General features: G+C 36.5%; 3 protein-coding genes across 7 annotated transcripts in view; 2 read left to right on the top strand and 1 right to left on the bottom strand.

The window, feature by feature from the left end:
* Positions 1 to 4,284, top strand: part of LOC128868267 (tubulin-specific chaperone E) — a 29,892-nt gene extending 25,608 nt beyond the window's left edge. Inside the window, exons 1-6 of one of the 4 annotated variants that reach the window (XM_054110145.1) lie at positions 1,481 to 1,575; positions 1,687 to 1,923; positions 1,991 to 2,466; positions 2,900 to 3,121; positions 3,226 to 3,707; positions 3,774 to 4,284. In XM_054110145.1, coding sequence (XP_053966120.1) covers positions 1,828 to 1,923; positions 1,991 to 2,466; positions 2,900 to 3,121; positions 3,226 to 3,707; positions 3,774 to 4,081 — 1,584 coding nt within the window. In that variant the 5' untranslated portion in view covers positions 1,481 to 1,575; positions 1,687 to 1,827 and the 3' untranslated portion in view covers positions 4,082 to 4,284. Of the gene's footprint in view, positions 1 to 1,480; positions 1,576 to 1,596; positions 1,924 to 1,990; positions 2,467 to 2,899; positions 3,122 to 3,225; positions 3,708 to 3,773 lie in introns of those variants that run through there. The other 3 variants (XM_054110148.1, XM_054110147.1, XM_054110146.1) reach the window with 3 other exon arrangements.
* Positions 4,285 to 8,645: 4,361 nt separating this feature from the next.
* LOC128866986 (ras-related protein Rab-4B) lies at positions 8,646 to 12,014 on the top strand. The gene is made up of 4 exons (XM_054108068.1): positions 8,646 to 9,032; positions 9,158 to 9,238; positions 10,702 to 11,034; positions 11,110 to 12,014. The coding sequence occupies exons 1-4, from the start codon at positions 9,017 to 9,019 to the stop codon at positions 11,319 to 11,321; spliced, it is 642 nt and encodes a 213-aa protein (XP_053964043.1). The 5' UTR covers positions 8,646 to 9,016; the 3' UTR covers positions 11,322 to 12,014.
* LOC128866987 (uncharacterized) lies at positions 11,531 to 12,711 on the bottom strand. 2 transcript variants are annotated; one of them, XM_054108069.1, is made up of 2 exons: positions 12,446 to 12,711; positions 11,531 to 12,385 (listed from the first exon to the last, which is right to left on the bottom strand). In XM_054108069.1, exons 1-2 carry the CDS (start codon positions 12,554 to 12,556, stop codon positions 12,275 to 12,277), a joined length of 222 nt encoding a protein of 73 aa, XP_053964044.1. In that variant the 5' UTR covers positions 12,557 to 12,711; the 3' UTR covers positions 11,531 to 12,274. The 2 variants fall into 2 exon arrangements, with proteins under 2 accessions (XP_053964044.1, XP_053964045.1); XM_054108070.1 differs by having other exon boundaries at positions 12,458 to 12,704.
* Positions 12,712 to 14,073: the final 1,362 nt, after the last annotated feature.

The raw sequence follows: 14,073 nt of genomic DNA on the forward strand, positions 1-14,073 counted from the left end.
AAAATGTAAATATTTTTTGGTATGTATACTTTTTTCCGCATCTCAGTACAAAAATCCCCAGTGTGCAACGTGGTTAAGATTAACCTTTTCTCTACTCTTTCAAGCTTGTATCGAAAAGATAGGGGTGCTTTTGAATTGATTCAATTCAGTTATTTTATTCCATTTATTTTCTGATTTTAATTTGATGTAATAAAAAATACCATCGGTAAAATCGGGCGATACAAAATTGTTCTTCTTCAAACAGTTGACATACGACAAAAGTAGAAAGTTGCCAATTTGTGTGCATTCCGGCATGGCGTATGGCACGTATGTGGCGCCTTCCACTCAAAAACACTTAATCTATATTATACGTGTCTTTGCACCGAATTAAACCAAACTTACACACATTGTTAAGAAGGCCCAGCGAAGCGGGCCGGGTTTGCTAGTATAGTATATAATAACACTCTTTTTGGGTGTTTGGCCGAGCTCCTCCTCCTATTTGTGGTGTGCGTCTTGATGTTGTTCCACAAATGGACGGACCTACAGTTTCAAGCCGACTCCGAACGGCAAATATTTTTATAAGGAGCTTTTTCATGGCAGAAATACACTCGGAGGTTTGCCATTGCCTGCCGAGGGGCGACCGCTATTAGAAAAATATCTTTCTTAATTTTGGTGTTTCACCGAGATTCGAACCTACGTGCTCTCTGTGAATTCCGAATGGTAATCACGCACCAACCCATTCGGCTATCAGTAAAATTCGTTGCCGCAACAGACGGAACAAACTCATTCCATTAGTACAGCGGTTGGTAACATCACGGCAACTATCCACGATATTTAGTATTTTATTAGAGAATCGAAGTGAAAAATAAGAATACCGTAACTTAACCTAACTCAAGAATGATAGATGTTTTTATTGTCTTGTATGTTAAGTTTTACTTGGCTAAGAATCATTTGTTAGAGTTGCTTTAAAATTAAAAGTATGAGACAAGGTGGACTTGTGATTTATTTATTTATTATAAATCCGCCTTGGTATGATATATAATATATATATATATATAATTGGCGCGTACACCTTTTATGGGTGAATGGCCGAGCTCCTCCTATTTGTGGCGTGCGTCTTGATGTTGTTCCACAAATGAAGGGACCTACAGTTTTACGCCAACTCCATACGGCAGATATTTTGATGAGGAGCTTTTTTATGGCAGAAATACACTCGGAGGTTTGCCATTCCCTTGGTATGATATGCATATGTATTATACATACATCTGTTAAGGGCAAATAATGAAAATTTCATGCATAAGCCCACATATCATTTATTTTTGCTTTCGGTAAAGGCGAATTCATATAAGGTGAAGTTACCAGAGTAGCCGGTTTGTTTTTTTCCTTGCGATTTGGTTGCTTAAATATAAAATGATTTGTTTTTGGTGTTGTTTCATTTCTTTGTTTACATGTTGATTGAAATTTTGATATTCAAACTACCAAATTGTGTAAACAAAATATATGTAATTTTTTTTTATACTGCTGCTATCACCTTGCCTAGATTTGCCTTACATTCAATCACATAAAGTCATGTATTTACGATATCACCATTAAAAGGTAAGAGACAAAAACAATGTAAATTTATTTTACTATTCCTGTATTTATAGAAAAATAAGTTAAAACTGCAAATTAATGCTGTGAAATATTAATGAATACAAATTATCACAGGTACAAAATTGTATATAGCGAAAAATTTAAATTCTGGAAAATAAATTAAGTACACATTGTGAAAATCTGCAAACAAAAGCTATTAAAATAGTTTTAGATTTTGGCACCCGAGTGGATAATAGCAACAAAACAATAATCGACATGGTTGGAATAATTGACGATACTTCTTTGCATTATCCCATTGGGACGCGGATTAAAGTTGGTGACAATTATGGTACCGTCAAATACGTGGGCGAGGTGAGTTCAGCATTCGAGTGCAGATGTGTACATTTTTATGGTTTCAATGGACCCACTTATTACATAGGTATCAGGATATGCTGGCTCTTGGTTGGGCATCGAATGGGATAATCCACAGCGTGGTAAACATAATGGATGCGTCGATGGCAAGCACTACTTCCATACTCAACATCCCAACGCTGGTAGCTTTGTGCGTCCAGGTAAAATTGGACCCGTCGAGTCCCTTGAAGATGCGGCTAGGGAACGCTATTTAGGTTACTCAGCTGATAGCAGTTTGGATGCATCGTTGATACGTGAAGCCCAACAAAATATGCAGGCGAGTTTCTTTGAGGTTGTAGGCATGGATAAAATAGCACGCAAGCAAAGTAAATTTGAACAATTGTCAGAAGTCAGCGTCGATAACTGTCCAATAAATTCCGCTGGCTACTTGAAGGATTTTAAAATGCTTACCACTTTAAATGTCAGCACAACTCTTATTTGGAATTGGGAAATTGTCGCCAACATATGCAAGCAAGTACCAACTTTAATGGATTTGAATTTAAGGTATGTTATTTGAAGGCAATCATTAATATGTATAACGCTTGCTGGGCATAAAGGCAATGCCAGGTTTCCTTAGATGCTCATTTAAGAATTAGTTTTTAGGTTCCTCAAATTTGCTTCAAAAAAGGCGGCACAACGTCTGTTTATGCCACTTTTAAAATAACCATATTTCTTTCTTTAAAATGAGCTTTGCTCCAAAGTTGAGCAACATTTCTTTACTGAATTTGTGAAAATTATGTCATATAAAAGGTAGACATTGCCTCTATACCAAGTGCGGCATGTGTTTCTTTGATATATCTACAACTTGTTTAAGTATTCTGTTGCACCGACGTGCGGGTCATTGTCAATTGGCTCTTTTTCTCATACACTCCTTATATTTTATACATATAAATAAAATATTTTAATATTCAATTAACTTCTCGCTGTGATGTTATAGCTGCAACCGCATTGTATTGCCAACAGATGCACAAGTAAAAGAACTAGAACCGGCTTTCAGAACATTGCAATGTATTAATCTACGCAACTGCGGGTATAATGACTGGGCAGATGTGATACAGACCGCTAAATTATGGCCGCAAATACAAGTTTTGGCACTACAAGAAAATCCTCTAACTGAGCTGTGTGAAGTTAACTGCAAGGAAGTCTTCAAAAACTTAAGGTATGTAAAAAAAAGATAAGAAAATTCGGTTTGAAGTGAATTGGTGCATATAATGACAAATAGTAAATATGTATATTGAATATATTGAATTAAATATGAAACAGAGAATTGGATCTACATCGTACGAAGATAATGGATTTCGACCAAGTATGCAAGTTAGGCAATATAAGTACACTGAAAATATTGAATCTCATGGAAAATGGCATAGAAGAAATTAAGTTACCTGACTGTGAACCACATGTAAAGTTACAGATGTTTGTAGCATTGGAGCGATTAAATTTACTCTACAATCCCATATGGAATGAAGCAGATGCCTTTAATGAGTTAGACAAACTGCCCAGATTGAAACGTCTACAAATAACACCTCATTTAAAATCTGATTTTGACGAAATGTTTTCGAAAGCTGTGGGTATGATAAACCAATTGGAAATGCTTAATAAGATCGAAGTAAGTTCAGAGGCTCGCCGTGATGCAAGCTATGATATATGGAAACGGTATGCTATGGAATGGCTTCAGGCAGCAGAGAAACCAGAACTCCTACACGATTTCTATAAAAAACATCGTACATACGCAGATATAATAAAACGTAATTTACAACCATGTGTATATATTTCTTAGGTAACATTTATTTAACTAAAATCACTCTTTTCAGGGTATGGCTCACCAGCAGAGTTCGTGGTGCGACCCAATACAAAGAAATCCAATTTGATTAAGATTCGTGTACTTAACCAACAAAATGGAGATATTTGGGAAAAACGCGTACCACGTATGATTACAGTGCAAACTTTGCAGGGCTTGATTGCAAAACATTTTCAACAAGTTACCGCTGCAGGTGCCAGTCTGCCGCAGCTGTCCTATATTGATGCCAAATATCCGGAACTCGTCGTACCGATGGACAATAGCGCCAAGACATTAGATTTCTATAGCGTGCAGGAAGGCGACACAGTCATTGTAAAATAATTATAATATGGGTTTGCAAAAAGACACATCGCTTGCTTAGTATGGATTAACATTCGTTTGTTCAAAAGTTTTTCTGGCACAGTTTAACTTCAAAATTGTATTGTATTTATGTATAAATAACTCAATGGAACTGATTTTCTTTTTTTCCCTTATTAATAATATACAATTATACTTATAAATTATTTGATCATTAAAAAGCTCAACGTTACTTTTTTATTCACATTAAAAAAAAGTAAAATAATTCGAGGTATTAACAAGTTGTGCTTGCGAGGCTGAAAGTTTTCATAGTCGCCCTCTTCGTACTTTTTGGAAATTAAAACACCAAACAAATTGGTTAACGCCTAGTGTCCTTTTTAGTGTTTTGCAAATGCAAATGAACAAGCATTTCCCATAGATAGTTGATATATGAAACAATCTGAAACATTTATTTCAACTTCAGAATTGGGTACAAAATAGGTGTTTTTTAAGAGCTTGAAAACATAAAATGGTAATACTAAACGGAAATATTGTTGGAATTAATAATTTTTAGATAATTTCATGGCATTTATTTTTTGAATACGATATCCGGCATATGCCCGCCGCGGCTACGAGTTACATGATCTATTCGACTAGTCCAATTTTTTACTATTTTGTCTAATAAATCTGACCGTATGTCGTCAATGGTGGCTTGAATATTGCAATAAATCGATTGTTATGTGCGTTTTATGGCAAGTTGCGTCGCCTTGTTGGAACCAAATATAGGCATGGCTCGATAGCTCTCGCCACTTACCATAAGAGCAGCCCCTTCCTTATATCGAAAGAAATAAGGACCTATGATGACGCCAGTATGCAAATCGCATGCAAAATGGATGAAGTGTTCCATGAATTTCACGGACAGATTATTATTATTTTTTTTTTAACACGTTCACGCCGGCGCGTACCACCGGTGGCCCGCACAAGTCTGCTTCATGGGGCGTACCACCAATGTTACTTTATTAGACGGTACCTATGAGATGAGATACCATAAACGACTACCCTAACAAAAAAATTTCGTTTTATGATCTGCAATCGCTCCCTATAGAGCGAAAAGATGTAAACATTGCCGTCTGTGGGTGAAGACCATAAATAACAGCGCCGGCGTGAACGTGTTAAGTAAATTTCCAGAATTTGGAAGCGTTGTTCTGACGTTAAGCGATTCATGATGACTTGCCAACCCTTACTGAACAGAAATTTCAACACAGTTTGCCATTCTCAGATGTCAAACCATCGCTCTCATGCAGCCAAAAAAATAAAAAAACACCCGATACAATACGCACAAGAATAAACACTCCGCCGGTCTAAAAAGTTAGGGAAAAATTTGGTGTCGAAGAAAATTAATGTTTTTTGTTTTATCATTTGTTGCCAGTCAGTTCTGAAAATTTCGTGATTTGCCACACTGCGCCCAATTAAGTCTGATCTTCCCGATTAGACACCAAATGATTCGAACCAAATGAAGCCAATCCCTTCACGTGAACTACTTTGACTTTCCCCTGACAAGTTTTGCATTGCAGTAATGAAATACCACATCATTCAACCTTTTGAACTCGAACTCACTAGTGTTCTTTTCACGATTATATTCGCCCTCTCTTGTCCCACAGCCTCTTTTCACATTAGCCCACATGACTGCTTCAGATTTTGGCGGAATCCTTTGACGGTGACTTAAGGTAACTTTTCTGGACTGTACGTTATTCGTATTGTTGTTGTTGTAGCAGTAACTTTGCCCTGTCAGTATAGTGTAATCACCAGTCGTCTTCGTCTAGCTCATCTAACGGTAGGCCCAGGAAACTAGCTGTTTCGACGGGTTGGGTCCAGAGAGAGAGGGGTGGTATATGATTGGGTTTGATGGGGCATGTGAAAAGGTGGTTAGTTTCGTGCGGGGTGTCTTCACTTGGCAGCCGGTTCTACATTGCCGGAATGATTCGGGGTTTTCCCGACCAAGGGCCGCGGCCCAGTACACTAGCCCTGTCTAGTGTACATTATTCTCTTACCCGGTGCTCAGAGGTATCTCTATATTTTAACCCGACAAATCCCTTTTACTCAAATCCAAAGTAAATTCGTGCAGCAGCATAAAATCCACACCAATTATTACTTCATCCATGATTTCAGCCAGTAAAAATGTGTGAACAACAGACAAAGCTCCAATAACGGCCTCGCAAACTACCTCTCCAGAAATCGTAGCTCTCTCTCTTGCAGCTGTCTGAAGCTTGTAGCCAACCAACAGTTCCACATTACTGGTTACCAAGCCTAACCGAATGATTAAGTTCATTGCACCTATGTCCGGAGTTAGCACCTGGGATCGATCATATGCAGTCCCTCTTATCATAAAGTTGTTGCTTTTACACCCAATTTGCGAGACGGAGACTGAGAACATTCAGTTGTGAGAACCAGTTCTCGCCTCTTAGAGCTGGTTTGTTTTAATTTAATGGATGCTGTGTACCGGTAACGTCCCTGTCAGTTTCAGCTCTTTGCTTCCTTCCATTGAAGTTCATCTTCGGTTGGCTGAAGGTATACTACAACTGCATATCATATGTCCAGTCTTACCGCAGTTGCAACATTTAAAATCCGAGCTTATGGGTCGTGTAAATTGAGGAAAGGGCTTCCTTATTATTTTCCTCATGGTTTCTTCAATTGAGGTGGACTCTTCTGCTACAACCCGATGGATTTTGTGCAGTAGCTTGTTCAAAAGAGCTGCAGTTTCCTGTGTCAGTGCATAATACACTGCGTCAGCAAAGGTCCCTTCGGTGTTGAGTATGCTGCCCGTTTCGTGTCCAGATCTCATACACCTCTTATGAATGCTTTACACTTCATCTTTTCCTCGAAATCTGATGTTTCCCTGGCATACGCCAAATGAAATAAACGCTAAATCTCTGTCGCGTATTCCTGTAAGGTCTCATTTGCCCTCTGGCAGCGATTCGTTAGCTCCATCTGGACCTGTGGTCCCTCCCGTAACGTCTCTCTATTGCTGCCATCAGACTCCCATAATTACCCCGATGGCCTTCTAGAACTGTCTGCAGTACTTTGGCGGCGGAACCCTTAAGCGAAACAACCAATGCAGCAACTTTTTCTGCAGTTTGGTTAAGTTAAAATGGTTGTGCAAAGGACTGGTCACACTTGGATTGAGAAGTTGAATTCATCCATTGTGAAAGGAAGCAAGGTGGAGGAGACCGATAGGACGAAAGGAGCGGGCGGGGAAAAGTGAGAGTGTGGTGTTTAGGAGAATGGGTTTAGTATATGTGGATTATGAACGATGACTATATTGCGTTACGTTAACCGCTTTATGCTGCTGATGAAGTTCATCAGATTTTTAATGTCAAGGCCGACCCTATCAGCAGGCGTAGAAAAAAAGTAGAAGCCATCATGTCTAAATCTTAGCCCCGCGAGAGCAGGGCAGTTAAAGAGAGAGTACTGAGATGATTCCACCTCATCCTCCATACAGCTGACGCAAAACGGTCTCAAGGTAATTCCAAGTCTCACAGCATGCACACGCCGCGGATAGTGTCATGTTAGAACATCCACGAAGTTCGAGACCTGAGATTTTATCAACCTTAGAAGAGCGCTCGAGCGCCCCCGATCCACATATGGCCAGAAAGATTTCGCGAGCTTACAATTTGGGTACTTGGCCAGCGTTCGCTGATTTGGCGCTGTCTGCAGTACTCCAGTAATTTATTGTTGCTGCTGTTTCAAACTGGAGCTTAAATACAGGAAATGGTACAGTCCTACCAAAGGATGGGACATTATATGTGTCTCCTTTGCTTCCAACGTGGCACATGTCAGCATAAAGCACTAGAAAATTTCAAACGTTCGTCCATCGATGCATATTCCGTATATGATGACCAGATACTTGGGTTTCAAACCAAAAATTTGCTCAGTCGCAGGAAACAACAACAAATTAATCTAGAAATCCGTGAATGCAAATGGAGATGGCCGATGGATGGCCCATATACTAGAGAAGCCTGCTTCCGAAATCAGTGGAATGGCTCTCATTAAAATTCAAGTGGATCGCGCAAGAGTGGGCGACTCCGAGGCTCATGTAGACGCAGTCTTAATGATGAATTCAGCGCAACGGGGCTGCACACAACGTGGTATCAAGTCAATGACACGGCTGAAAACCGAAGCGATTTTAAAACATTTGTGAAAACTGTATACACTCATCAGTCGACGATATGGCAACTTATTATTATTATTATTATGATTTCACAACTTTAAGAACGGCACTTCATTTTCATTTGTTCAATTTATTACGGATCCTCAAATCACAATATTAACAAGCCATTCACTGAATATTTAAAAACAAGTAGTTTCTCTTCCTTTTATTTATTTGTTTTGTATTACTCCAACTCATGACGTCAGCCGGTTGTCAAAATCGCGAAAAATAAAGTAATGGTGTTTGGAAGACACCACCTTTAGTATTCTGTACATCGCGTCTAATACACTTAATGCTTTATGTAATAGCAGAATCGTTGTTTTATATAAAATACGTTCATTGTGAATAGCTGTGACAAAGAGAGTATCACAAATGCCATTGTAAAAACAAAGAAGTCTCCACTTAATTTGTCTCATTGCTTTGTTGCTAGTGCAGTTTTTATGTAGGAAAAAGTCCAGTTTATGTTATTTCACAAAGTTAAGAGTTATTTTTGAGCATTTTATTGCAAATAAAATTGACAAATTATATATTTTTTAAGCGTGAACAAGTCCAAACTTGATTCTCATTATATAAATATTAACTCGCACTTCGAACATCAAAAGCGTAGTTTAATCGAAGTTATAGCGCATGCATCCAACAGCGATCAAAAAAAGTACAATAGATATACAATAGCAGAAACAACTTAGTTGTTGATCGATAAAAAAAGCAGAAGCGGAAAATACAGGAGCTACACACATAAATAATAACAATAGCCACGACCTACACAAAAAATAATGTCGGAATCGTATGGTATGTAGTTTGACATTGGGTTATGAAAATTATGAAGTTTTTATATATGTATACATATGAAAAATGAAATTTACAAATTTAGACGCATTTTTAATTGTAATGGATAATTTCTTGCTGTGTTACAGATTATCTATTTAAATTTTTAATAATTGGCAGCGCGGGCAGTGGCAAAAGTTGCTTACTTCATCACTTTATTGAGAATAAATGTAAGTTTCGTTATGAACAAGATTGTATTATATTTTAGAAGGGAGCTGTAGAAGTAAATATACAGATGAATCGCGGTAATTCGCAAGCTTGATAAATTGAAAAACCTGATATTTCGTAAAATACTATAGTTCGGTCCCTCTGATAGCTCGAACAAAATGTATGTAATTCGAGAATTCGTATTTCTTCCCCCAACCAAGCAACTTCGTTAATTTTTTTCTAGTAATTGAAGTCTGGTAAAAATGATTTATAACTCGTATAATTGTCAAAATAGTAAAAAAAATCGCAAATCGGTTTTAAACATTACTTTTGTCTAGGGTCTTGCAAAAGCGCCTTACAGCTCGCATCTCAGTTGATAGTGTCCTACAAATCGAAAATCTTAATAACTCTTAATATTTTAGTGGTCTCTTGGATTACGAGATATCGAGATTCCACTGTATATAAAAATGCACGTGCACATTCATTGCTTACATTTCATCAGCAAATAGTAACTCCCCTTCAAACGGGTTTTAAGAAGGCGAATTCGTAGGTTATATTAGATAATTGACAATTTAAATTGAAACATTGAAACAAATTGACTCATTTAACTTTGAGGTCACTTAATAAGTCTACTTAAAACTATGGAATTTATATATGCTACCGTCGGCAAATGCGGCAAACTGAAATATATATATGGCCGCCGTCAGATGAATGGGTTGTTGCGTTCGGAGTTTCGAATCTTCGTGCAGGGAACATTAAAATGAAGAAAAAGTTTTTTTCAAAAACGGTCGTCCCTCGGCAGGCAATGTCAAACCTCCAAGTGTATTTCTGTCATGAAAAATGTCCTCTTAAAAAATATCTGCCGTTTGGAGTCGGCTTAAAACTGTAGGTCCTTTCATTTGTAAATTTATACGAGTATATGATGGTATATTGAGTAATTTTCGTCAGGTACGGTGCACTGAATAGGGCTGCTGTACTGCGGCGGTAGCCCTTGGTCGGGAAAAACGCGAATCGTTCCGGTAACGTAGAACCATCGGCCAGGGGAATCGGACAATTTTCCTCTTAGACAGTTATTGCCTGTGACTACTGTATTATGTAGAAACACAGCTAGTAAATGCAATTGGATACGACTGTGTAAAGTAGACGTAGTTAGACGTTTTTCAATTATGTATATTTAAGTTAGAATATAAAGAATATGCAGAAGTTGTCATAAAGCCCAATTGCACTATTAAATCAACATTTTCAAAATATGCAGTGCACTAAAAAGTACTTACCACTTTCATCTTAAACCTAATTAAATTCGCATAGCACCTGCTTGTTAAATTAATGGTGGATATGTGAAATTTGAGTTAGTAAACATTTTTTTTTTATCTGGGTTCGTTAAGTTGAAAAGTACTTCGATTGTTCGCATGAGACGTCATAAGTGTTTAACTGCGCGCATTTTACATGAAATATGATTTTATTAGTATTTTACCAAAACTTTCAGTTAAAGATGACAGCTCTCATACAATTGGTGTTGAGTTTGGTTCCCGTATTGTTAATGTTGGTGGCAAATCCGTAAAGTTGCAGATATGGGATACTGCTGGGCAGGAACGTTTTCGCTCTGTGACACGTTCATATTATAGAGGTGCCGCTGGGGCTTTACTTGTTTATGATACAACATCCCGTGATTCTTTCAATGCCCTCAGCAATTGGTTGAACGATGCACGCACATTGGCTAGTCCGAATATCGTTATTCTTTTGGTTGGCAACAAGAAAGACTTGGAAGATGAACGAGATGTAACATTCTTGGAAGCTAGTACTTTTGCTCAGGAAAATGGTAATAAAAAATATTTTATATTATACTAGTCGATTGCATTGATTTGGATATTTTTTACACACACCACCCGTACAGAGCTCATATTCCTTGAGACGAGCGCTAAAACTGGAGAAAATGTGGAAGAGGCCTTTTTAAAATGTTCAAAAACCATCTTGGCAAAAATAGAAAGCGGTGAATTGGATCCAGAACGTATTGGCAGTGGCATACAATATGGTGGAGCAGCGTTACGAAATCTACAAACACGACAGCGAAGTATTAATAAACCAGATTGCGGTTGTCGTGTCTAATAAGATAGCACAACGAATTAGTAATGCGGATTACGTTTTATAAGCCTTTTACGACTATTTGATTTTTGATTAATCTGATATTATATTTTAATTTTATTGCATTTAGTACAATTTGAACAGTTAAAATGACAATCGTTTAGAAACGAGTTAAAGTGTGCAAGACGGTAGCAGGCAAATTCATAATATATATGTTTTATTATTTACACATATATATATGTAATTTTGTATGAATTACATGTATTATATGTTGCATTACGCTAAGCAAAACGTATTACCGATTTAGTTCACATTATTGTGTTTTACTGTAGTTTTTAATTTTGCACTCTCAACATTTAAAATCTAAATTCATTCCGTATTGGAGAAGTGTGTACAAAGTTGATATTAGCTTGTTATTTGCCCTCTTACACCATCTTACACTCGATTCGGCCGATATTTACATTTTCCTAACAATTCCATTTAGTTGATATTTAGTAATTCCCTAATTAACTCTTATTTAATTTTTATTAATATTATGTACTAAGGAGGTTTTCATCATTTGTTATTTAAATGTGGCATGTACTATCTAATTATTCGCTAAAAATATCAACATAGTTATTAAAATTAAGAAAGAATAAAACTCGAAGACAAATTTTTGTAAATAAGAAAAATAGTAAATAAATCAAAACAAAAACTATGAAAACTTTGGAGCAAATATCATTCGTATATGCAATAATAATGCACTACATAAAAAAGTGAAGTGGTGCACATATGTATATGTGGAAAAGAATATCTCCCAGACTTTACCTATCCAAACATTAGGGAAATTGTTTAGTTACAAAAGCAATTTGGTGCTATTTTTTATATTTCTTGCAAAAATCGGTTAGCATATATCACATATGCCTTGTAAATGCGAGCAGGGTAGTAATACAGTGTAATTATACAAATACTATAAAGTTGGACTAGAAAAATGTTAGCTAATGCTCTTTTTTTACATCTCCATTCGTAACTGCGGCGTAATTTTGATAACAGTTCACCATATCTTTCGCCGCGTAGTTCAACACCTTTACACGACTTCCGGAGAAATTCTATTGGAATAAGTAAATGTGAGTTAATCATTTTTATTCACCCTAAATTATGCACATTACAATTACACATACGATTAAATCACCGGCAATTAATGTCCACAGATAGAAGCAAGCCGCTGGTAACACGCTGACCAGGAGTGCGAATTCGAAGTTGGTGAATGTCTTCAACATTTTTAGGCACAAGTAATGTTAGTAAACTATTGTTTTTTGTTTTTTAATATGTTATGATAACACTACGTGATTTTTTGTCGTATTTCAATGATGTGAATTAGTGTAATGCAGACAACATGATGTGATTCATAACATATCCGACGACAAACAGCTGATATGAGTGTCAAACAATACACTAAGAAAAACGTCCCCAGTATTGGTAGCCAAATATTTATTATTGTCTAAAGTTTGAAAAGCGCTAACGTCCCCGGTATTGGTAGCCAAATATTTATTATTCTTTAAAGTTTGAAAAGCGGAAACTATAAGATATTAAATTTTTCACGGATTATAGCTGGATAGAACATTGTCTCGAACTAAAAAAGCATTAGAGTAAAACTCTCTAGTAAAATATGTCAGGTACACATAAACACGCTAGCATACCTTTTCAACGCATTAATATTATTTGTAACAATTGTTACAGTTTCGGTGTTCATATATCCAAAAAACTTGCAAAGTTGGGGAAAGTGAGAGATCAAAATGGCATTTCATTTTGAGGGGAAGTTGCAAGTTTTTACTCGTGATGGAAAGAATAATGAGATGGCGCCTATCGTGGTACCGTTACTTTGCGGTCAGCGAATTTGACAATGAGTTACGTGTTTTAGCTCCAGTATGGCCAGATTACCATTTTCGTAACTTGATTTAGCACTTTTTTTGTTATTTAGTATTGGAGTTTTAGTTCTTTCTTCATGACATTTTTCTAGCCTGTTCTAATTAAAAGCAATGTTTATAATTTTATAAAATATTTATTGTTTTTATAATTAGCTTAATAATTCACTCAGTTTTATTTAGCTTTACTTTTTTTTAATATCTGGTCGCATTCCCGATTGCGGTTATTGTTGGTGTTCTTCTCCTTTCAGCAGTCAAATCTCTTTCTCGCTAATGCAGTGTTGCCTAGTTTTGGATACAAAAACACACTAAAATGCCCATTTAAAGAAAATAAAACACCAAATTTTTATTGAATTACTTAAAGACCTTTATATGCGTGACAAATTGTCTTTAAAATGTGTGTGTTTTTTTTTTAAATAAATGTGTTATGGTTATGTACAATCTAATTTATGAGTTTTTTGTTAAGATAATGACTTTTATGCTATATTTCAGGTTGTGTAACAAAATAAGGTACTCTTTTTGTAAAAATGTCGCGATGGTTTCTTCAGTATTTTCTGGCGTTTTGTTGCTTTTTTTTACTATGAATACACCTCTTGATGACCTATGTCCCACAAGAAACGATTAAACCTCTATGGATTTAATTCGCATTCAGTACGTTCAAATGCTTTTCAAAATGTGTAAAAGGAAAATGTGTAAGAAGAGTTGAGAGAAGAAGACTAAATATTCTTGCATAACCTTAAATGGAGCCAAAAATTAAATTTGCACTTATATATATCTGTTTTAACAGCCTGCCGGGTTTTTAAGTGATTTAAAACGCTACTGCTAACTCGCATACAATGAACGTAAAAAGAGAAATGCTTATCGAAAATAAG

The sequence above is a fragment of the Anastrepha ludens genome, chromosome 6, assembly GCF_028408465.1.
Source record: "Anastrepha ludens isolate Willacy chromosome 6, idAnaLude1.1, whole genome shotgun sequence".
NCBI classification, from domain to species: domain Eukaryota; kingdom Metazoa; phylum Arthropoda; class Insecta; order Diptera; family Tephritidae; genus Anastrepha; species Anastrepha ludens.

What these genes read in the sequence shown, in the direction of transcription:
- LOC128866986 (XM_054108068.1), top strand. An exon ending in TCACTTTATTGAGAATAAAT is followed by an intron (nt 9,239 to 10,701) that starts GTAAGTTTCGTT and finishes CAAAACTTTCAG; the next exon opens with TTAAAGATGACAGCTCTCAT. An exon ending in TACTTTTGCTCAGGAAAATG is followed by an intron (nt 11,035 to 11,109) that starts GTAATAAAAAAT and finishes CCACCCGTACAG; the next exon opens with AGCTCATATTCCTTGAGACG.
- LOC128866987 (XM_054108069.1), bottom strand. Translation starts at nt 12,556, where the DNA reads ATGTTGAAGACATTCACCAACTTCGAATTCGCACTCCTGGTCAGCGTG. An exon ending in ATTTAATCGTATGTGTAATT is followed by an intron (nt 12,386 to 12,445) that starts GTAATGTGCATA and finishes TTATTCCAATAG; the next exon opens with AATTTCTCCGGAAGTCGTGT.